Raw genomic sequence first — 25,501 nt, forward strand, 5'->3', positions numbered from 1 at the left:
ATGTGCAGGGTGCGGAGACTGATTATAGGGTCACACAATTTGATGGGTGGGTGGTGAAGGAAATGGGAAGGAACTGGTGTGAAAAAAGATGTATTCGAATTTTGTAAATAAACTAGTATTAAAAAAAGGTTTTGGGGTGACTGATGCTCTTGGAAATCTGAAAACCTCTGGTCTAAAAAAGCCCCTGTAACAAGGAGCTGTTCTTTCCCAACTAACATGTTAAAGATGAAGTACTCTCTGCCTCCTATCCCTTTACTACCTCACTGGGAGGAATTTTAAAGTTGAGACTTAAACCAGGCCTCACTGGTGGATATTAGTGATGAATTCCTGGGACCCAGAAACAAGGGAAGCCATCAGGCTATCTTCAGTCTAGTGGATATTCAGAACTCTAGGGACTTCTCAGAGGTGTGGAGTGAGCCCCTAGTATTGTGTGTGGCAGTTAGTGATGTAAGTGGGTATGGAACAGAGAGGACCTATAGCCTTGCCTCTGCATAAAATCTGGTTTCCATGTGCTTTCTTGAGAGAGATTATGTGGACTTTGAGGTTCCGTTGTAGGAACATGCTCTCCCTGTCAAATGGAAGACATCTGAGCCCTTGATGATCACGGTGGTTGCTATTTGGCACGCGGCTCACAACCCCTTCCAAGCACAGGCAGCTGATGTGAGATGATTCTATAGCTTGGATCTAAGGCTTAGCCTTGCCTGTTAGAACAATCTGGTTTAAAAATATTGTTCTTATTCAGTATTTAGGGAGCACTGGTGGCCTAGTGGCAAGAAGCTGCATTGCAATCTTGAAAGCACACAGTTCAAATCCACCAGTTGCTCCCTCGAAGAATGATAGGCATTCTCCTCTTGTTCAATTAACTGCCTCTTAAAACCTGCTGGAAAGTCAGCTATAGGTCAGGTCTGACTCAGTGGCACACAACAACAATAACAACAACAACAACATGCAGTATTTGTCCTTTGTAGCTATTTCACTTAGCATAATACTACTGTTATAATACAGGCCTGACATGGGGGCTTGTGGGGAGAATGAGAAGAGTGGATAGATGATGAACACTACATTGGAACAGATGAGGGGAAGAACTGTTTGAAAGGAATATATTATTAGGCATTATTTGAACAACAGCTATCTGGAAGAAGAGGTACAGTGCAAAGTGGATTGGGGGAGGGGAAGTGGTAGGGAAGGGAGGAAAATGTGCAACAACATATGAATAAAAAATATTATAGCCCAAACTGAGTTCAAATTCAAGTGTTACTATACGGACAGCAATGAAGTCATCCCAATTTTCCCCAAACTGGCCCAGCTTTAGCACTAAAAGCCCCAGGTCCCAGGAAAACTTTCGGTTCTGGGAAAATTGGAGCAGTTTATTGCTTAAAGTCTTAAGAATTCTAAGGGCAAAATAGTTCCAGATTTGCTGATTTGATAGACTGCTGTCAAGGTCATCACAATTTAGTAATGAACAGCAAGACTGGTACAGGGAAATAAGAAAATACATATTGCTCTTGTTCAGGTGCAATCAAGTCAGAGTTAACTCACAGCTGATCTTTCAGTGAGATTTCAGAGGCTGTAAATGGCATGAGATTTATATGGGATTTTTTTCTTTCTGTCACAGAGCGTCTGATAGATTTGAACCACCTGCCTTTAGCTTTGGCAATGCAACTCCTTACCACTAAGCCACCAGAGCTCCCTCCCAACATTGGTATCATCTTTTAATTATAATAAAGTATACAGAAATAAAGAATGGCTGAGTGAAATGAAAGAACAGGAGAATGGGTCTGATTTGCTGAGCAGTTGCTCACACAGCATCTGAAACCCGATCACTAAAATTCGCCACTCGAGGTTCTGTCGTGATTCTTGACCACAGCCTGACACCGTGTACTGTCCACCAGGATTCCCTAGGGAGGACACTGCCCCATTGCCTGATCCTCAGCAAGATCTCTCTGTAGTAAGATTTCACTGTGCCCATCTTTAAGGCATGACACCATTAAAGCTACTTTTAGCAAGTGTGATAACTTTTTGACCTTCATAAAGAAAATCTGATTTTATGCTACCTGTAGACTAGGAGGTAATCAAATACAGAACTTGTTTGAGATTGCGTGACTGGCACCGAGGTTACAGTCAGAGCATAACAGATGACTTAGGTGCAGGCACTGAAGGGCCTTGAGCAAGCACACTTTACAAAGTGAAAAGAAAACTGTATATTTGATGCTAAGAAGACACAGATGAAGCACCTGGCACAGCTCCTAGAGTTAGGACCCTTCCCCTTGTTAGGTTTTGGGCTTTTGCAGGTTTTTGTAGGAGATTTCCTCAGATGCTCAACTTGTACCTGATTTCTCTTACTATATTGTTGTTGTTATGTGCCATCGAGCCGCTTGAGACTCATAGCGACCCTAAGTACAACAGCCCTAAACTCTTGCCAATCTTATTGTCTCTGACACACCCATCCCCATTACTCCAGTGCCTGAATCAATCCATCTCATTGAGGGTCTTCCTCTCCTGCGCTGTCCCTCCACCCTCTCAAGCATGACATCCCCAAGGACTGGTCCCTCCTTCAACATGTCCAAAGTATGTCAGATGAAGCTTCAGAATCCTTGCCTCCAAGGAGCAACTTGGCTTCATCCTCTCTAGGACAAACCTGTTTGTTCTGGCAGTCCATGGTATATTCAATACTCTTCTCCAGCACCAAAGCTCAAAGGCATCAATTCTTCTTCTATCATCCCTAGTCATTGTCCAGCTCACTGATGCATAGCTAGTATGGGGGGGGGGGAAATGTTTCAAACTTTGTTAAACAATGGTTAGCCGTTTTAAATGTTTAAAATCATTTAAAATGTTATGTTTTCAGACTAATAGGGAAAAAAAGAGTAGGGGAAGGAAAGTATGCTACAAAAAGTGAACACATTAACAATAGCAAGAAGCATCAGCAGTGTGTCAGGAAAGAGGGATGAACTATAACAGTCAGGTATGCTAATGAAAACTCCTAGTGGTCTAGGCTACGTGGCCCACTTCACAATGGTCTGTCAGGACCTCTCTGATTACATCCCAGCATGAAAACTGTTGCTAGTAATCATACCCTGAGATGTCAACAATAAAAAGGACTGTGTTTAGTGCATTCAATATGAAAGAGAATCATAGGTTTTTAAGAAAGTTTCTGTTCTCTGGAAATTGCATACACACGTTCTTTGATGAGGCCTTTGAATTGTGGTGTTGGAGAAGAGTTCTGAATAGCCTATGGACAGCCAAGGAACAAGCAAGTCTGCCTCAGAGGAAATGCAACCAAGATACTCCTTTGGGCATGTTGCCAGGAGGGGCCAGTTCTTGAAAAAAGACTTTGTGTTGGGAAAGGTTGAGAGTCAGAGAAAAAGAAGCCCTTCAGGAGATGAACTGATACAGTGACCATAACAAACTTGAGCATATCGGTGATGGTGAAGATGGTGCAGGACAGAGGAAGGTTCAGACGTGTTGTTCATAGAGTTGCTAAGAGTTGGAGTTGACTCAATGGCCCCTAACGACAACGAGAGTCGGTCCTTAACCCAGCAATTGCAGTGATCAAAATACAACTCACATAGTGTCACTCTGCTGAAACCACCTGAAGGCTTCTCATTTCACCAGACCAGCAACATCAGCGCCACCTGGGAGCTCGTTAGAATTACATCTCAACACCGCAAGACCTGCTGAATCAGAAGCTTTATTTTAACTAGATCCCCAGAGTATGTGTTACGATATTGAATTTGAAATGTACTGATGATGCATGATCTGGGTTTTCATTTCCTGACACTTTTCTGAAATCTCTGGGTGGTGCAAACATATAAGTAGTTGGCTCCTAGCCCAAAAGTTGGCAGTTTAAAACTCACCTAGAGATGCCTCAGAAGTAAGGCCTGGCAATATGTTTCTTCTGAAAGGTCACAGCCCTGAAAACCTCCCACAGCAGTTCTGCTCTGCTCAATCAGACCTGCCTCTAGCACTGCTAACGACCTTTCTCCTTGGTCTTTCAGCTCTAGTCACACAGCCATTAACAAGCAATCTTGGGGCTGTATTTTATCCTCTGAACTCTTAATACTTAGGGTGTTCAACTAATCAGATTTTCTTGGCTGAAGGGTTTTCCAGGACATGAGACTTTCAATGTTAAAAGTCCCTATGAAAGTGACTGCCATAGAGTTTTGTTGTTTGCCATAGAGTTGGAATGAACCTGTAATTGACCCTCCAATGGGTTTTCAGAGGCTTTAAATTGCACAAAAGGAGCCTGCTCATCTTTCTTCTGTGGAGCAGCTGGTAGACCAGAACTGCATGCCTTTGGGTTGCAGCTCAGCTTCTTACCATTTGGCCACCAGAAATCCCTATAGAGTTGTTGTGTACCATAGAGATGGAACTGACCCATAGTTGACCCTTCAGTGGGGAGGACACCGCACATTCTTCCCCTGTAGAGCGGCTGGTGGATTCGAATCACATGCCTTTGAGACTGCAGTGCAGTTTCTTAGTAACTCTATAATAACACTAGAAGTTGTTTCCCTGTTGTTCAAACATTCCATGAGTGCTTTCTTTAGGACCTTGGTCATAACTTTTTCTCTGTCTAGACTGTTCTTCTCTAGACATATATTCCATGTGGCTGTACAGCTCACTTCCTTCAAGTCTTCCCAGTTAAGCCCTCCCTGACTTCCCTGTTTACATGTCCAGCCATCTCCCAAGCCCCAGCCTCCACACTCTGATGACTGCTAATTCACCTTGCTCTATTTGCTCCCTCGCAACATTTAGTTCTTCTAACACCTGATACAATTGACTTATTTGCTTACTTTTTTATGTCTGTGTTTGTCTGTTTGAATGTAGGTAGCATCCTTAGGACAGGAATTTGTAACGTTTTGTTCACAGATATATTCCAAGTGCCTAGCCCAATGCTAGTAATGTGTGACAGATACTTGTTACACAAGAGTAGTAAAAAATTTAAAGTATTTAGATCATTTTATTCATTGACACAACAACCAGGCGTATGATAGTTTTCCTAGAGATTCACTTTTATTGTATTTTATAGTAGTAACAGAACAAACAAATTAGAAATGATAGAAATAAAAACTAGCCCTTCAAAACATAGTTTGAGGAGTACTGGTCCAGGACAGCTTTAGCATTTGGTGGTAGGTGGTAATATATTTGTTGGATAAATGAATGGACGGATAAAAGAGCAAATACAAAGAAAAGCTTTTTTTTAAGGTAGCAAAATAAGATCAGGTCTGAATACATTCTTTTCAATCCAGTGATATAATTTGGCCCATTGGATCAGCAGATCAAGTGAATCACATTGAGCACTCACTGTGTATGTAGCACTTCTCTCCAGTAGATGATAAATAAGCCAAGTTCACACTAGCCTCTTAGAACCATGTCTTACAATCTGTATCTAAAGGGGCCTGCTTCTAAGCCCTGCATTTAGAGACATTTTTGCACAACTCTTCCAAGCAGAGCTGTCCTGAGAGATATTCATTCCCCATCACACTCCACACCTGCAGATTCCTTCACAGAACAACCTTCACCTTCACTGAAAGGTGGAAGGAATATTTGTGAGATGTTAGAGTTTTACATTTTTTAATAGAAAAGCTCACAGTATCTTCATTTGGCCTTTTCGAAACCATTGAGTTAAATGGTGGATCACTTAAGTTAAAGAATGATACACAAGGTCTAATTTGCTAAAACATCACTTACTAATATATTCTTTTTTGCAATTCATAGATTTGAAATCATAAGCTAAGTAAAAGTGAACACTTTTCTTCTTCAGTTTGTTGTTGTTATATGCTTTTGAGTCATTTGCTACTCATAGCAACCCTATGTACAACATCCCTAAACCCTGCTCTGTCCAGTGCCAATTGCACTGTGTCTGACACACCCACCCCGATTACCCCAGTCACTGAATCAGTCCACTTCATAGAGGGTCTTCCCCTCCTGTACTGTCCCTCGACCATCTCAAGCATGATGTCCCTCTCCAAGGACTGGTCCCTCCTTACAACATGTCCAAAATATGTCAGACAAAGCCTCAGAATCCTTGCCTCCAAGGAGCAGCGTGATTTAACCCTCTTGTTTTCTTAGCAGTCCATGGTACCCTCAATACTTTTCTCCAGCACCACAGCTCAAAGGCATCTATTCTCCTTCTATGCTCCCTAGTCATTGTCCAACTCTCTGACGCATAACAAGTGATTGCAAAGACCATGGCCTGTATCAGATGTACCTTAGTCTCAAGAGTGACACCATTACTCTTCAATACTTTGGAGAGGTCCTTAACAGCAGACTTTCCCATCACAACACGTCTTTTAATTTCCTGGCTGCTGGTGCCAAATTAAACTGAGTCCATGGGAACCAAAATATGACTTTGAGTCTATCCTACCTGAATTTCAGAACCATCTCAGGAACAGGTTTGAGGCCTTGAACACTAATGAGCGAAGACCAGATGAGTTGTGGGAGGATATCAAGGGTATCATCCAAGTAGAGTGCAAACGTTCATTACAAAGACAGAAGAGGAAAAGACCAAAATGGATGTCAGAAGAAACTCTGACACTGGCACTCAGAGAAGCCAAAGCAGAAGGAAGAATTCAAGATACTAAAGAGATGAACAGAAGATTCCGAAAGGCAGCGTGGGAAGACAAAGTAAAATATTATAATGAAATGTGCAAGGAGTTGGAGTCAGAAAATCAAAAGGGCCAATAAAACACACTCAGCATTTCTTAAGCTCAAGGAACTGAAGAACAAATTCAAACCTTGAGTTGCTATAATCAAAGATGCTTTAGGCAGAATATTAAATGATCCAGAAAGTATTAAAAGAAGATAGAAAGTATATACTGAGTCAGTGTATCAAAAGGAATTGGCAGACACAGAAGAATTTAATGAAACACCATATGAGCAAGAGCCTATGGTGATGAAGGAAGAAGTTCAATCTGCTTTGAAGGAAATAGCAAAAAATAAGGCCTCTGGAATAGATGGTATACCAATTGACGTATTTCAGATAATAGATGCTGCCGTGGATGTGCTCACCAAGTTGTGCCAAGAAATCTGGAGAACAAACACTTGGCCAACTGACTGGAAGAGATCCGTATTTGTTCCCATTCCAAAGAAGGGTGACCCAACAGAGTGTGGAAACTTCAACATCATTGATTTTCACATGCAAGCAAGATTCTACTGAAGATTATCCAAAAACAACTGGAACAGCCCATCAGCAGAGAACTGACAGAAGTCCAGGCTGGGTGTAGAAGGGGTTGTGGTACTAAGGATATGGTAGCTAATGTTAGATGGATCTTAACAGTGAATACCAGAAGAATGTCTATCTGTGTTTCATTGATTATGCAAAGGCATTTGACTGTGTAGATCATAACAAACTGTGGCTGACCTCTTTGGTTTACCTTTGTTATTTTTTAAGGTCAAGAAGAATTTTATTTACAATTCTTTTTTTACTGCCTGTAGTTTCTTCCCCACCCCACCCCCGCCTTGTTCAAAATAACAGGAACAAAACCAAACAGGTTAGCTTAATTTAACTGGTTACACTGTTTTAGGGTGAGTTTTTTACAATCCTAAAGGCACATGGTTCAAATCCACTAGCTAGCTATTCCATTGGAGAAAGATGGGGAATCTCCTCCCATGTGACTTACTGCCTTTGAAAACTCACTGGAGGGTTCAGGTATGGGTTGGTTCCAACTCAGTGGTTCACAACAACACTACACATCTAGGGAGCTCTGTTGACAAAGTACATAGGGAGATATGCTGGACACTGGAAGACCATACCTCGCTGGTAGTTTGAATCCACTAGCAGCTCTGTGGGAGGAACATGGGCAATATCTTCCCATGTGATTTACAGCCTCAGAAAGCCAAAGGAGGATCAGCTGTTGCTCCTGACTTGATGGCAATAAAAGAATGAGAATAGGCATCTGTTCTCATTTCAGGAATGTTAGAAATAGAGTTTAGAACTTTTCTCTGGTTTGCTCACACAAATAGTGTTTCATTGCATTGTTTCTTCCATGATATTTTATCATGGCTTTGGATTTGCATGGATTCAACTTGAGATACCAGTCTATAGTATGAAAGACATTTATAAATGAAAAGATACGGTACCACAGAGTTTAAATACAATAGATGGCTACCAGGGGCAGAGAGAGGAGTGGAGGAAAGAGTTATTGCTGAGAGCTTGGAGTGTCTGGTTAAGATGATAAAAATCTTTCAGGAAAGAATCGTTATGAGTGTATCATAACTTGTTTCAGGTACCAAATCTAGTACAACCCTATGAACAACAGATTTGAACCCTGTCCTGTTCCATGCCATCCTCACAATCTCTGACACACTTGACCCTATTGCTGAAGTCACTGTGTCAGTTCACCTGGTTGAGGGTCTTCCTCTCTTTCACTGTCCCTCCACCTTCACAAGCATGACGGCCCTCTCCAAGGAACAGCCTGTGCTAGCTTTATGCCCAAACTATGTGAGATGAAGTTTTATCATCTTTGCATTCCCTTCTTTAAAACATATGTTTGTTCTTTAGTCTGTCCATGGGATATTCAGTACTATTTTCCAACATCAGAGTTCAACGGCATCAATTCTCCTGTCATTCTTATATATCCAGCTCTAATAGTGAATATAATTAAAGTCACTGAATAATATACTTAAAAATGGTTAAAATGAAAAACTTTGTGTATATAAATTTTATCATAAAGGAATTTAGAATTATAGTAGATTCCTAAAAATAACTATAATACAAGGCAGGATAGGACAACTATTATATGAAAAGTTAGGCACACAGAAGAGGGCATCATTGAGAAGAGGGCATCCCTGGACAAACAGGGAAGATTTTGATGAGATAACAGGGAGGCAGGACATTTATAGCAGAGAGCAGCATGAATCACTAAGTGAAAAAGAGAGATCAGCAAAGATGGAGGTAGGACGATTGAGTAGGACCAGGACAGAGAGAGACTTGAATGTCATCCAAGAAGCTTAGAGTTTATCCTGGGATGATGAAGAGTCACTGACACACGTGGAGGAATAGAGGGTCATGATCAGGGCTGTGCTCGCAGTAACTCCGCAGCATCTATGCCTAGGAAACGTTGAAGGAGGACAATAATGGCAGCAGAGAGACTATGTGGAAGGGTGTTTTCAGGAGTGTAAAAGGAAGTAAGGCAGATGGAGGCAGACTCACTAGAAAGGCCTTTAGATTAGAAGAAAAGGGCAACTGTAAGAGAAAAAGGCCCACAAACTACGTACATTAAATGAGATGTGTAAATTGTTAACACCTTTGGCTCTTGGGGATATTTTCCAAAAGAGTAGAAGAAATTATTACAATCCAGCAAGTATCTTTTTTCCTCTAATTGTTATTAATTAAAATGTAATCTATAGTGAGAGAGAGAGATCAGCTGGCCCAGTGGACAGAAAGTGATGCTACCAAGCCAAAGGTGGGTGACTTTTAATCTGCAGCCCTCGGGCCTGTCTTTTCATTGTTTTTGTTCAGACATTCCTCTAGGTCATATAGCCCTGGTGTACAAGTTGCCATCCCATGGTCACTTGTGGTTGCTGTGAGGCTGAACACTGTGACACGGATGTGTCAAATGCGTTAATGGTTGGCTACCCAATGTGGACTGAGAGTGGGGTGGAGCTCCCCGATTAAAACAAGCGTGGAAGGAGGAGTGGCATCCACTTCCATAATAGCTTGCCTCCAGAAACCGTATGAACCTGGAGAGAGGCTGAAAGGCACCCAAGCATCGAGGACTCTCCTTCATAGGGTCGCTATGAGTCGCCTGCGACTCGATGACACTTAACAACAACAACAACAATCTATAGTGAAGTTTGTGAGAACTGGAAACAATGGAAATGCTTTGTTTTTCCCAGTCTCACAAGTTTTCCACTTCTGACAAGATGAACTCTTAACACTTTTTGTCTTTTGATTAGAAAATACTTCAGCTTGCTTTCTCTGATAGTTTTCTGTCTAGCTTTTTCAAGTTTTATTTTTCACTCTCTCTGGACTATGCCACCAAAGCTTAATGCCTTACAATAGGACCTTTATTTCTTCATGTGTTATTCATATTCACTTTAATAAAATAAAGGAAATATCATTTGTATAATATTAATAACAATGTACATGAAAGCAGCAGCTGACATCTATCAAACCTTTACTTTGAGCAGAGATTTGAATCCAGGAGATCTGTCTGTCTATAGAACCTATGTCTTTAGTGACCCAAACAGATATTTTCCTTGTATTTTTAAAAATTTTATTGCTTTAAAGCGGAATACGAAAAGAAAACAAAGATGAGACAAGTAGAAAACAAGCAGCAAGATGATAGATTTAAACCGAAACATAACAGCAGTCCCATTAAATATAAATGGTATAAACACCCCAATCAGAAGGCAGAGATTGACTGTGTGGATAGAAGAGAATGTCAATCTAACTCTTGTATGATAGATTCTATTCCATTATACCATCCCCATACTCTTCTCTTGCACCACTCCTAGATTTATTCCTGAAAACTACTGGCCTACAAGGAAAATATTCCTTTTGACAAATTTATCACTTACTACAAATTCATTTTAAAAGTTCCGCTTTTAGTCTGATCATCTTTTATTTCTCTAAGAGTTAAAGTTCCATATAGACTAAAGGTTATAATTATTATGCATTTTGCACTCTGTGTTGTAATACTTTAGCAGTAAAGCACAGACTTTGGAGGAATTTGAGGACACCTAAGAAATTATTTTTTCAGATAAACAGAAGATATAACGTTGATTGAACAAAGATGATATAACATTGATGGAACAACAGTATTTTAATTTGAAAAGATTTCTTTCCCTGAAATGGCTCAGATTGTCTTAACTTCTTGTTTGTTAACATTTTTATAGTCATAGTTTTTTTTAATCTTCCAGAAATATTGATTACATTCACACACTGACCCAAACATTGCCTTGTAACACATACTATTGAATAGGATGTGAAAAAGGGGCCAGAATGATCTTTTCCCCAAAGGAACATGGTAGGATGGTTGTGTTCTGGTGGTAAGAACGGTCTACTGTCAACAGGTCAGACATGAACTCTAATCAATATTTTTTACTGGCTTGTCAATTCTGGTTCTGAATAATACATACAATGCTAGGTATTATGACAAAAGTTACAATCATAGATGAAGGAGTCACTGGACCACGAAGAATGGGGGGCATTCTGATGAGTGATGAGGGTCGGCGAGGACAGTTATGGCAGGGGAATGACGTGGATAAGGCCACATGGTTAGCAGCTATCTATCTTTTATAAAATACAGTATTCAAACCATTTTCTAATTTGAGGTTCTCACAAATGAAGGGAGAAATATGTCCATTTATATTCATTTACTTTCCACCAAAAAGTAGGGGACAAGGGTAAGCTATAAATTGCTAACTTTAATACAAGTTTTACTTCCAGCCTATGACTTCCCAAACTTGAACTTGCCTATAACATTAGGTCCTGTTATTGTTGGGAGTCCTGCCTTCTAGACAGTCCTTTCAAAATAACCTATTAAAAAGGATGCAATCATGCAGATAGTAGAAGCATCATGTAATTCAAAATGCTCTTACCAGGCTTTTGAGGGTCCCCCCCGAGATTCTGGCCTTGGTGAACTGGAGCAGTGTGGCATGTTTGAGAAGTCACCAGATCAGTCCCAGAAACTGAGAGCTTCAGAAAGATCCCATAAGAGAAGAAGCATTAGTTATAGCCCCTGATGAAGCAGCTGTAAGGACATAGCTTCCACTTAACTGAGGACAAAGACCCAAACCCTGATTGTAAGGGAGGAAGCTAAGGACACAGGATTCACGGTGTGCATTAGAATTAAATGAAGGGCCTTTCCTTAGGGCAATTAGCAAAGTTCCCACACCTTTTGCTCCCTTCATTTTTTTCTTTCTCTGAACATGTCAACCAGCTCTGTGTTTAATTAATTATAATCCAGAATATAAAAACACCCCTGTGTTGATTTTCTCCTATACTTAAGTTTGATCTGGGGGGGAGGGGGACCTATAGGAAGGTATTAATCTACTTAACATTTCTAAGTACATCATCCAAAGGATTTTGTTTTTTTAATCTTACATATGCTCAGCAGAGTTACTGGCAAAAACTGTACATTTTCTTCATTTCATCCTTTCAACATCAAATAGTAGGCAGCAAAAATTGGATCAGACTTCAAAGCCTGCTGTGGGCTCCAAGTCACAGAGAGACGCCTCCATTTCACATATTGAATTCGAGCAGGATATCAAAGTGCTACCAAAGAACCTCGGGTCCTCGCTCAGAAAGAGGCTCTAACATCTGTAGAGAGTGGAGTGCAGAGACAAATCACCTCAGGGAGTAGCTAGCATTTATTCTCAGCAGCAAATTTCCAGGCTTTTGATTCTCTGTTCACTGTACCTCCCTGTCTCTCTGCTGAACCAAAGTTCTTTAGTAAGCTGGGCTTTTGTCTCAAAGACTTCAAAATATCACTAACAGTTTCATGTTTGGATGGCCCGACCAAGCAGCCACAGACAGGTTTCACACCCACAGACTCCAAGGGCTCTGTAGTAAGGGGATGCAGTTACTTTAGAATCAGAATGTCCAAGTACCTTGTTTGCCTGGCTGGTGAAGACATCAGAACCTTGCAAATGCCTAAAAAGGAAAACAAAGAAATGAACACTTTTAAAAGGCTTCAAAATCACTAGTAAAAAATTAAAGAGGATTACTTTCATTACAGAATCACTATGAGTTGCAGTCTACTGGATGACTCCTAAAAACAGGTTTCATTTAAAGGAATGTTGGTGGTCCAGTGATCAAAGAACTTGGCTGCTAAATAAAAGGTGTGATCTCTCCAGTCCCAGAGGTATGCGGTTCGAATCCACCAGATGCTCTGCTGGAGAAGGAGGGGCAATCTCCTCCTATACCAGTCAGATCCGGTTTGATGATACACACACACAAAATAATAATAATAAAAAAATAAATAAAAAAAAAGGTGTGATCTGAACCGCTGGCTTCTCTGTTGGAGGCAGATATGACAGTCCCCTTCTGGAAGGATTTAGAGCCTTGGAAACTCCATGAGGCAGTTTTATTCTGTCCCACAAAGTTATTCTGAGTCAGAATTGATTCAGTTGAAATGAAATTTTCCTGATTTTGCTCCCAAGATGTGTTAGAATGTACTCTTTGATTAAACTTGCGTTTTTTTTTTTTTTCTTTGCCTAAGTCCTGGTCCTTTCTTTGGATCAAAGGATGAAAACAAATCCATTGCCATCTGACTCACAGTAACCCTATAGGACAGAGTAGGATTGTCCCATACAGCTTTCAAGGCTGTAAATATTTACATGGGTGGGCCACCTCTTCTCTTCCCCCTACCCTGGGGAGCAGCTGGTAAATAAGAGCCCCCAGTCCTTTGAGTAGGAGCCACACATTAACCAATGCACTACCAGGCCTTTTCTGGTTAAAACAACAGGGTGAACTGAAGGAAATTCCTCTTCCTAGGTGTTCCTGGCTAAAGCACAGTGCTACTAAACAAAAGATCAACTGGGTTTTTTTTTGTTCCTGGGAGGAAAGACCTTGTAATCAGTTTCTGTGAAAACTCAGTCCATTGGGAGTTCTGTCCTATAGGGCTGTCTGTAGTCAGAATTGACTTAAGAATAAACAAGTGATCTTTCTGCATGTTACAGCACATCCAGAGTCAGTGTGAGATCCTAAGATAGAAGACACTGGCCCTCTTCACGTTGTGTGATGGTACCAGCTCAGAACAACTCACCATTGGGTTCTGAGGCTGTAAATCCTAATAGGAAAAGACTGCTCATCTTTCTCCTGAGGAATTGCTGGTGGATTCAAAGCACCAGAGACATATGGTCTTTGGCTTAGCTTCTCAGCTCTCAGCAGTCTACATCACCACACCACTCGAGCTCCTCTTCCGTAACAAACCCAGTCAGTGCTAAGACTACATTGCTCAAAAGCACATTCCTTATATTAATTATTAAATAACTTAAAATGGATTCTGTAGTCTCATAAATTTGAGAAATGCTAGGTTGTACATGGGGTTGCTTTGAGTCAGAACTGACTCGATGGCACATAACAACCGAAACAATCTTCATAATGCTGACCAGGAGGTGCAAACAGAGCAGGGGCACACTGCATGGATTAAAATTGAGAAGGGAGTGCATCAGGGTTGTATTCTCTCACCATATCTATTCAATCTGAACGTTGAGCAAATTATTCAAGGAGCTGGACTCTCTGAAGAGGAGTGTGGCATTAGGATTGGAGGGCCACTCATCAGTAACCAGTAACCTGAATTATACAGATGGCACAACCTTGCATGCTGAAAGTGAAGAGAACTTGAAGCACTTGTTGCAGAAGATCAAGGAACACAGATTTTGGTATGGATTGCATCTCAATGCCAAGTAAACAAAGATTAAAACAAAGATTCTTACCACTGGACTGATAGGCAGTGTCATGATGGATGGGGAGGAGATTGAAACTGTCAACAGCTTCATCTTACTTGGACCCACAGTTAATGCCCCAGGTACCAGCAGTTAGGAAATAAGGAAATGCATTACACTGGGAAAATCTGCAGTTAGGGACCTCTCCAAATTATTGAGGAGTAATGATGTCAGTTTGAGGACTAAGGTATGTACGATTCAGGCCATCGTCTTTCTAATGAATACAGCAGAAGAATTGACACCTTTGAACTGTGGTCTTGAAGAAGAGCACTGAATATCCCATGGAAAGCCAAGAGAACAAACAGCTATGTTTTGGAGAGGGTGCAGTCAGAGAGCTTGTTGGAGGCAAGAATGGTGAGGCTTGGCCTCTCATACTTTGGACATGTTGCTAAGAGGGGTTATTTCTTGGAAAGGAACATGATGCTGCGAAGGTGGAGTGTCAGCAAAGGAGAAGAAGACCCTCAACCAGGTGGATTGACACAGTGACTGCAGCAATGGGCTCTTGTGTGTCAGGAACTATGAGGATGGTACAGGATAAAATAGGGTTCAGATCTTTTGTTCATACGGTTGCTATGAACCCTACTCAACTTGATGGCACCGAAGAACACCACCAAAAACAACTAGGCATAATATTTATTTTTAAATTATCACATCAGTATCTTGGAGGAGAATGATATAATTATATCCTTATTTGTGTGTATATTTTATTATATACCTATGTTCACATAATAAAAATAAAAGCTCCACATATGCAGACACTTGGGCTGCACTAATGTTGTTATGTGCCATAGAATCATTTGCCACTCTTAGTGACCCTTTGTACATGGCTCTGAACTCTGCTCTATCTTGAGCGAGCCTCAATGTTACTGAAACAGCTACTCTCATTATTCCAGTCACTGAGTCAATCCATCTCATCCAGGGTCTTCCTCTTTTGCACTATCCCTCCACACTTCCAAGCACGATGTCCTCCTCCAAGGACTGACATGTCCAAAGTATGTCAGACAGAACTTCAAAATCCTTTCCTCCAAGAAGCAGCCTGGTTTCACCCTCTCCTGGATGAACCTGTTTGTTCTCCTAGAAGTCCATGGTACTTTCTCACAGGCATCAATTCTTCTATCATTGTGTCCAGATTTCCAAGGCATAGCAAGTAATTACGAAGACCATGCCCTGGATCAGGTGTACCTCTTGACTGACATCATTGCTCTTCAGTATACTTGGAGAGGACCCCGACAGCAGATTTTCCCAATGCAATGTGTCTTTTGATTTCCTGGCTGCTACCAAGAGTGCTGATTGTGGAGTCCAGCAAGCTGAAGCTGTTAACAAACTCAGTTTCTTCACTGTCTATCATGATGTTGCCAAGTGACCCAATGGTGAGAATCCTTGTTTTTTTAATGTTGAGCTTCAATCAATATTAAAGACTGCAGTCCTTGACCTTCTGCAGCAAGTGTCTCATGTCTTCCTCAGATTCAGCAAGCAAGGTTGTGTCCTCTGCATAAGACAGGTTGTTGAAGAGTTTTCTTCCAATCCTAATGCCACGTTTCTCCTTATAGAGCCCAGCCTCCTGGATATCTTTTGTATATTGATTGAAAATGTATGGAGATAGAATGCATCCCTGGAGTACACCTTTCCTAAGTTTTAAACATACAGTGTTTCCTTGTTCTGTTCTGATAACTACCTACTCGCCCAATTACAGGTTTCACATAAGCAGAATCAGGTGTTCTGGAGTTCTTTTTCTTCTCAGAGTCAGCCACAGTTTGTTGTGATCCACACAGTCAACTGCCTTTGCATCGCCAGTGAACCACAGATAGATATTGATACTCTCTGCTGTCAGCCAAGATCCATCCAACATTGGCTATCTCTCTCAAGCCACGACCTCTCCTAAACCCAGCCTACACATCTCGCAGTTCTCTGTTTCAGCAGAGATCTTGCTTGCATGTAATATTAGTGATATTGTTTGATAACTTCCACACTCTGTCAGGTCACCTTTTTTTTGAATGGGAACAAATATGGCTATCTTCCAGTGAGCTGGAATACAAAAACTATGTACAGTACCTAACAGGTCCTCAATAAATACTAGACAAGTTGAATGAATAAAATAATGATTAGTGAATCCACAAAACTTGGGGTCATATCCTTCAAAATACGAAATCATGTAGATCAGTAAAAATGTTTTACATTAGAATTAAATTACTTGGCATCACTCCAACACTTTTTAAATTCTTTTAAATAATTAGAACTTCAAAATCACATAAGCTAATTTAAGAAGAAAAAAAAAACCTTATTATTTACTTTTCATTGATTATTTTTCTTATGTTTAACCATTCTTGTATACCTGTTATGAATCCCACTTGGTTATGAGGAATGATTTTTTTTTTAAATGTGCTTTTGGATTCTATTGGCTAGGATTTTGGTAAGGGTTTTTTTTTGCGTAACAGATATTGGTCTGTAACTTTCTTTCTTGGTAATATTTTTGTCTGGTTTTAGTATTAGGGTTATGCTTGCTTTATAGAATGACTCTGGAAGTGTTCCTTCTTTTTCAATTTTTTTAAAATAACTTAAGTAGAATTGGTGCTAAATCCTTTCTGAATGTTTGGCAGAATTCATCTGTGAAGCCAGCTGGTCCAGGACTTTTCTTATGGGGAAGTCTTTTTATGACCTTTTCAATTTCTTTCTTTCTTTCTTTTTTTTTTTTTTGTGGTGGGTCTGTTTAAGTGTTTTGTATCCGTCTTTGCCAATCTGGGTAGGGGATGCACTTCTAGGAATTTGTCCATTTCCCCTAGGTTTTCAAATTTATCAGAGTATAGCTTTTCATAGTATTCTGATATTATCAATTTAATTTCCTCTGGTTCTGTTATGTCACCTCTATCAATTCTTAATTGAGTTATCTGTGCTTTCACTTTTTTTTTTCCTTTTGTTAAGTTTACCAGTGGTCGAACCATAGACTTTTCAGTTACTTGCTGTGCACCTGAAAGTTAGACAATGACTAAGAATAACAGAAGAAAAATCAGTGCCTTGAATTGTGGTGTTGCAGATGAGTGCTGAATATCCCACGGCCAAACAAACAAATAAATATGTCTTGGAGAAAGTGCAACCAGGGTGCTTCTGAGAGGCAAAAGTGGTGACACTTCATCCACATACTATAGGCATGGTGGTTAGGAGGTATCAATCTTTGGGAAAAGATATGCTAGGGAAGGTCAAGAGTCAGTGAAAGAGAGGAATACCCTCAAAGAGAAGAACAGACACAGTGACTGTAACAGTGGGCTCAAGTGTATGAGATGATGAAGATGGCACAGGAATGAGCAAAGTTCAGCTCTGATATCCACAGGGTTGCTGGGAGTTGTAGTTGACTTAGCAGCATCTAACAACCACAACAACCAAAACAACAGCCCAACAGAACATACCTCAAGAAACACTGATCTGAGCAGTCCTTAGTCAATATTTTCCTAAAGCCTAACTGCCTTGACTGCTTTGTAGCCATTTTATCAAATACATTGTAATTTATTCAGGAGTACAAGAATGCAATGCATGGATAATGTCCTATGATCAACCACAAAAATATTAGAAAGTAAAATAGTAACGAACACCCTGTGCTTACTTACCCAGTGCATACAGTCAGTCAGGCAAAGCACAGATGCATGATTATCTTTTTAAAATACTCTTAACATCCATGTGGGTTGGTGCTATTTTTGTACCCATTTTACAGACGAGCCAATGACTTGCTTTCAGCCTTAACTAGAGAAAAGGTAGCATAACACAATGCTTACAAAAGGAGATTCCAAAGGGAAATTATTGATTCAGCAAGTGCTACCACGCATTACACAAATGGTTGATATTCATATGAGAACAAGATATTCATATGCTGTCAGGTGCTGTCGAGTTTAGTATGACTCATAGCCACCCTATGAACAACCAATCTGAACCCTGTCCTATCCTGTCCTGTCCTCATTATTTCTGACACACTAGAGCCCATTGCCGATGCCACCATGTCCATCATGTCCATGCCAATTTTGTTGGAGGTCATTTTCTCCTTTGCTGACTCTCCATTTTTCCAAGAATTAGTCCCTTTCCCATGAACAGCCTTGTCTAGCCACATGTCCAAAGTATCAAAGACAGTGCTTTGCCATCTTTGCCTTCAAGGAGCACTCCGGCTGCACTTTGGCCAAGACATAACTGTTTGTTCTTTTGGCAGTCCATGGGATGTTTGGTATTCTTCTCTAGCACTGTAACTCAAAAGCATCAATTTTTCTTCTGTCATCCTTATTCATTGTCTGGATCTGTGATGCATAGTAGGTGATTGAGAAGACTGTCCTGAATCAGGCACATCTTCGGTTTTAAAATATCATTGTTCTTCAGCATTTTGGAAAGATCCCAGACAACAGACTTAATGCATTGCCTGATTTCCTGGCTGCTGGTACCAAGGGTGTTGATTGTTGATCCTATAAAAAATAGCCAGTGTCAGTGTTAGGGCAGCTGAGCCTGACCTCTGCTAACTCTAAAAGGGGGATCTGCCCGCATAATCAGCTTCCACAACACAAAACCAATTCTTATGAGGTCAGACATGTCCCCTACACTCTCCATCCATTTCTATTAATTCCAACACCAATCCTACAGCTCTACTGGGTCTAAAATGTATTGCAATAGCTACACCGAGCCATACTCATGATAATGGGCTTTATAAGGGAAGTTAACAGGTTACAACTCAGGTTTGGAATAGGACACAATTTCTCATCCAGGACAACTTCTGAAACATGCTCAGAGGCCCTTCAGCTTTCAGCTCTGTAACTTTAGGCTAATGTTACAAAGCTTTCTTGTTGTTATTGTATGTACTGTCAAGTTACTTGTGACTCATGGCAACCCTGTGTACAATAGCTCTGAACCCTGTCCTATCCTGAACCCGTCTCACTGCCTTCAACACACTATCCCTGTTACTCCAGTAACTGTATCAATCCATCCCTTTACTGTACTGTCCCTCCAACTTTCCAAGCAAGATTTCCTTCTCCATGCTCTCCTGGCAACATTCCCAAAATACATGAGACGGAGCATCCAAATTCTTGCCTCCATGGAACAAATTGGTTTCACCCTTTTCAGACAAGACTTGTTTGCTCTCTTAGCGGTCCATGGTATGTTCTTCTCCAGCACCACAACTCAAAGACATCAATTCTTCTTCTATCATCCTTAGTCACTGTCCAGCTCTCTGACATGTAGGAAGTAACTGCAAAGAGCATGCCTTGGATTAGATGTACCTTAGTCTCAAATTGATATAATTGTTCTTTAGCACTCTGGAGAGGCCCTTGGTAGTAGATTTTCCTAGTAAAATTTGTCTTTTTATTTCCTGATTGCTGGAGCCAAGACTGTTGATTGTGGAGCTGAGCAAGCTGAGATTGTTAATAACCTCAATCTCTGCTCCATCCATCATGATGCTGCCAAGGGGCCTAGTGGTGAGAATTGTTGTTTTCTTGATATTAAGCATCAACCTAGCAATTGTGCTATCTCCTTCCACCCTACCTACTCCAAATCCTTTAGCAAGCTTGTGTAAATGCCTCTGGATCTGATTTCATGGTACGCAGTCCCAGGCCAGTTCTGCCTCACATTGGGTCTCTGGTTCTTGATTGCTGCTGCTTCTGCTCTTCTGTAGGACTTGGTTTGACCGATGCAGGAATGTCTAGCCCCAAAGGATGCACTCTGCTTTCTCTGCTTCTTTTTTCTTGTTAGTAGTGAGATTACCCCAAATTTCTGCTGTGGAACCTGCTCAATTTAAATCTGATGGAGTGGTGAAACTAGCCAATTCCCTGTGGATTAACTAACACACCTTATTTGCATGTTCCCACCAAGTCATGTGGGAAATTCAAGGGCAATGGACTAGGAAAGCCATTTTGAACGATAGATTCACTACATCACAGGTCCCAATGTACCAGATTCCTTCATTCAGGCCATAGGAGAGTTACATAACTGTACAATGAAATAATCTACCTGTCATCATTTTAATTGTGTTCCTTCTTAAAACCACTAATGGCAGGATAATATGGCCTTGCGGATGTGAGGTAACATGAAAGATTCAACCCACCCAGGAGGGTTTTTTTTTTCTTCTTCTGATCAAAAACATTTAACTTGAATCAAGGTTTTAGATCTAACTTAAAGTTACATTAAACACAGGGAATAGAGAGACAAGTTGAATAAGAAAATGAGGAAGCAAGAAGATAAATACTGACAGTGAACTATAGAGAATTCTAAAGGTTAATTAGCATTAATCATTGGCACAGTGGCTAATTGCTCAGCAACTAAGCAATGGGTTTCTTGTTTGTAACCACCTAGCAGCTCTGAGGAAGAAAGATTTGACAATCTGCTCCCATTAGGATTATAGCGGGAATACCCTTTGGGGACACTTACCTCTGTCCTATAAGATACTCAAGAGTCAGAATCAACTCAAGAGCACCTAACAACAACAACATGGATTAATTAGGCAAAGATGTTAAAAAATTTGCATCCTAGTAATAAGGGACTTTTCTGTTAAAAGGGATAGATTGATGCAATATATTGTCCAGGATTTGAACAAACTGATAAAGAAAATTCCTAGAACAATGAAGGAAATGTGAGTATGGATCAGGATTAGATGATATTTAGAAATTATTAATTTTTATAGTGACATTTTGACATCTATTGGAAAAACTTTTAACAGTTTTCAAACTGTTGGGAATCACATGTTAAGTGGCAGATGCAGTGAATTGATTATCAAAGGGTAGTGCAAGGAGGTCTCTGCATGATTCATTGCGTATTTCTAGTATTCGCTAGGCCTCTCAAAGCCCAGAACTAAAGTCTCAAGTAAACTGTCTCCAGGGCTCAATGGCTCAGCTCCTTCATTGCAATCAGTTCACCGAATGATGGTTTCTGAGAAGACAGCCCTCATTCTCCATTGGGAACCTTTCTGTTGAGTATCTTTCCTAAAAAAGCTCCAAAACAAAACTAATAAATAATTCCTTCTTAAGCTCAGATCCCATTATAACGAGAAGAAGGGTGGGGGAAGGCTGGAATCTGAGGAGATGGCTGCTGAACATGGTCCACCACCTCCCTACTTATGCAAGTAGGATCCACAAGGTCAGCTGGCTCTGTCATGCTGGGCTGACCTCGCTGTGGTTCAGGGCCAGGTATTCTGCTTTGTAGACTCCAAAACTCAATTTCCCAGTTTTTTGAGAGCTTAAGACTTTTTAGAGAGTAAGTTGCAACAATCAAATTCAGAAGAGTCAGATTTTTAAAGTCAAATGTCAGTGTATGCTTTTATAATGAGTAGTATAATTTGGAGTATTTTTCTCAGTAATTTATATATTATAGAGACCAATTATACAATATAATTAGATCAAATGAGTCAGGATACTCTTTGAGGAGGTTTCTGATCAATTAAACTTATATGCAACTGGTCTTTTTCTACTTGATGGTTAGAATCAGTAAACTTTTTCCTAGACTAGAAATAGGATACACTGATATATGATTACCTTTTGACACTCTATTTTCCACATTTTACCTACTTTAACTTTGTAGTTAACATTAACTTTAAAATATGCAAGATTATGACACACCTTTTATCAATTAAGAGGAGTTCTGGTGAAAACTTGCCAAAGGACCCGTCATGGTCTATGTCTTTCTAGACTCCAAAACTCAATGAAAATGAGTCATTGAGTGGTTTATCAATGATAATCTAGAGCAGTTGTTAGACAAAGAGGGCGGCCCATTAGAAATCTGTACTTTAATCTCAAAACTAGACAGTTTGCAATTAATTTGTTGTTATTTTTCTATTGTCTCTAGATGCAGGAGCAGTTCTCATTTTGGGGTTGTAAAAGGTGTTTTATTTGGTGGTCCCGAGAGAAAGGTTAACAGCATAAGCAAGCAAATTCTGTACCAAGTAGTTCAGGATTCAGCTCCTCATGCCTGCCTACCTCTGTCACTGTAGGCAGCTGGAGGATTCCTGACATTCTCAAATAGTGCATTACTGGGGACAGTCACAATGCACCATGGCTCTGTAACTGGCTGTTCATCTCTAGTCACAGTCAAAATGAATTTCATGAGAATATTTGAGGTGTTTGCAATTTCTTACAGTAGAAGTATCATTAAATATTCTATGCTTACAGTAATGTACTTTTCTAGGATAAATCTTAAATAAAGAATTCTTTACTCAAGGTATAAACCTATTTTTTTACCTGTTTTAAATCTATGAATTATGTCATCAAATTATCTTCCAAAAATCAACACCCCTATCACTAAAGTGTGAATGGACTCATTTTCCATTAAATCACTGGAATGGGGTACTATTAGCCCTTTTTATTATTATCTCTTTTGGGGGGAAAACTATTGAATGACTCTTTGATTGTCATTTATTGATTTCTGGGGAAGGAAAACATTATTCTTGGGTTTTTATGGATGCTAGTTGGAATTAGCTCAGTAGCAGAGGGACTGAGTAGCGGGATGAAAGAAAGAAAAGAAAGTGTATAATTATAAGGTACTCTCAAATCGGTTCCACATCATAGCAGCACTGTGTACAAAAGAACTAACCTCTGCTCAGTCTTGTGCCATCCTGATAATCATTGCTATGTTTTAAGCTTCCCACTCCAGTTACTATCTCAGTTCATCTCATAGAGAATCTTTCTCGTTTTGCTGGCCCCTCTACTTTACTATTAGATGATATATCATCATGATAAATGGAGAAAAGATTGAATTTGCTAATGATTTCATCTTGTCCATCTTGCTCAGATCCACCATCAACACCCTTGGTACCAGCAGTGAGGAAATTAAAAAATGAGTTGCGTTGGGAAAATTTGCTGTCAAGGACCTCTCCAGAATGCTCAAGAGTACAATGTCAATCTAGAGACTAAGATGTGCCTGATCCTGGCCATAGTCTTCTTAATCACTTGCTAGGCATCTGAGAGCTGGAAAATGAATAAGGATGATAGGAAATATCTTTCTCTTTAACACTTCAAAAAGGTCTTCTGTAGAAGATTAGCTTAATGCAATCTTTTGATTTCTTGACAGTTGTTTCCATGGACACATATTGTGGATCCTTTCTCCACTTATCATGATGTTACTTACTGTTCAAATTGTGAGGATTTTTGTTTTCTTTATGTTCAAGTGCAAACCATACTGAAGACTTTAATATTTATCAGTAAGCACTTCAAACTGTCTTCACTTTTAGCAAGCCAAGTTGTGTCACCTGCACACCACAGTCAGTGAATCTTCCTCTAATCCTGATTCTTATTTATATAGTCCAGTTTCTTGGACAATTTGTTCAGCAGTTAGACTGAATAGTCGAAGGACACACTCCTGACATTTATGTTTCCTGATTTTAAACCATGAATTACTTCTGCTCAAGGACAGAAGCAGTAACAAACAATAATGATGCAAAATAAGATTATCATTATTGCAGACCACAAAAAGCAAGCAAGAAAGGGGGAAGTCATAGCTTTTGTGAATACTGTTTTTCCTCTCTTTTGATTTGGACATCTAGTATTGTTTTGAACAATTTTGAGTGTATAATATATCCTATCACCAATCAATTTCATTGCTGAATGGGCTGCATATGCAAATTACACTTAAACATGTAGTCAAATGTACAGATATTTGTTTGCTGAGAATATTTAATTATTTTATGTGTTAGAACATGGCTCAGAGACAAAGTTATCAAAAGAGCTCAAAAAGCCAAAAGGCTGATGAATGTTTCATAAAGCCATTGCCCCAAGTTAGTACTAGTTAAAGTTATGTACTCATGCTCATTTCCCAAGTCCCACAGAGCCCTTTAAATTTGATCATATTTGTTTGCCTCATTGCTTTCTGCCAAGTCATGAGGCTATATAGTCTTAATTTTCCAATTATTGCTTTTTAGTCTCTTTTCCCTTCTCCTTCATTACCTTACCTAGGCAGCTGTCACTGGAAAATCTAAGGTAGGAGTAGGAGACTCTTCTCCATTCTACCAACAGTGAAATGGATTAAAAATGGATACACTCAGCTGAAAATCACACATAAAGCTTACTTTAGTATTTTGTTAGCAAGCCAAGAAGCTGGGAGGAAATCCAATTTTAGATCTGGACATGAAAGTCAAGATGCAATAGTGAGGAAGAACCTAGTGACCTAAAGAAATGGGCAACTGTGGCCTGAGGGCCATGGCACAGCCAGAATCCGTGGAACAGTGTTCTACATAGAACGAGGTAGAAGTAAATGACGGGATCTGGGTGACAATGGAGCGATCCGCTTACCTTGGCTAGGCACTGTGCTGAGAACTTAACTGAGATAATTTCTTTCTCACGTAAGCTCTATTAGCATCGGTCCTGTGAGGGTACCCATTGAACACATGAGGGAATGAAGCTGGATTGCTTGGTTAACCTGTCCAGGGCCACAGCTCAGGCAGACCCCTGATATAAACCCAGAGTTGATTGTCACAGAGCCTATGCTCTCAGCCTCCAGAGCAATTTGATTACTGCGGTCTTCCAGAAATTAACAAAATTGTCTTGCAAGATATTAATAAATCACAAGTGGTGTGTTATTGTTGTTGTTGTTGTGTACCTTAGAAACCAACCCATAGCTAACCCTCTGGCAGGTTTTCAAAAGAATTTAATCTCATGGTAGGAGACTGCCCATCCTTCTCCCATGGAGCAGTTGGTGGATTCGAACCACATGCCTTTGGAATTGCAGCGCAGCTTCTTGCTACTAGGCCAAAAGGACTCCCTCAAGTGGTGTAAGTAACATTTTACTTTAGAAAAACTGTCAGGAGGCAGATTAAGTTAAGCTTGACTGAATCAGATGGCATCCTTGGCCCTGTCCTGCTATGATCTTCTAACTTACCTGTATGTATGGATTAATATTAAGGTTACACACACTTGTATGATACTCAACACTCTAATTTGTTGTACGTCTTCTTGAGACTTTATTTAAGGACAATATCTATTAAGTGTATAATGGAGGTTCCATAATAGCCTCTCAGACATCAGTCATTCATTTCACAAACATTGGGCACCTTCCATTTGTGTCTTTCTGTCATGGGCATTGATGATACAACCTTGAACAAAGAGGCTCCAGATTCTTGTGCCCACAGAACCCAATTCTAAAGAGAGGCAGATTAAAATAAAAT

At 40.1% G+C, this 25,501-nt stretch overlaps 1 protein-coding gene across 1 annotated transcript in view; it reads right to left on the minus strand.

The window, feature by feature from the left end:
- The window catches only part of MYO3B (myosin IIIB), a 642,969-nt gene that overhangs the window by 141,424 nt on the left and 476,044 nt on the right, over positions 1-25,501 (minus strand). Inside the window, exon 32 of the mRNA XM_006878970.1 lies at positions 11,545-11,641. Coding sequence (XP_006879032.1) covers positions 11,545-11,641 — 97 coding nt within the window. The remainder of the gene's footprint in view (positions 1-11,544; positions 11,642-25,501) is intronic.

Source organism: Elephantulus edwardii, unplaced genomic scaffold (genome assembly GCF_000299155.1).
Source record: "Elephantulus edwardii isolate Elephantulus edwardi_28Jun2011 unplaced genomic scaffold, EleEdw1.0 scaffold00001, whole genome shotgun sequence".
NCBI lineage: Eukaryota > Metazoa > Chordata > Mammalia > Macroscelidea > Macroscelididae > Elephantulus > Elephantulus edwardii.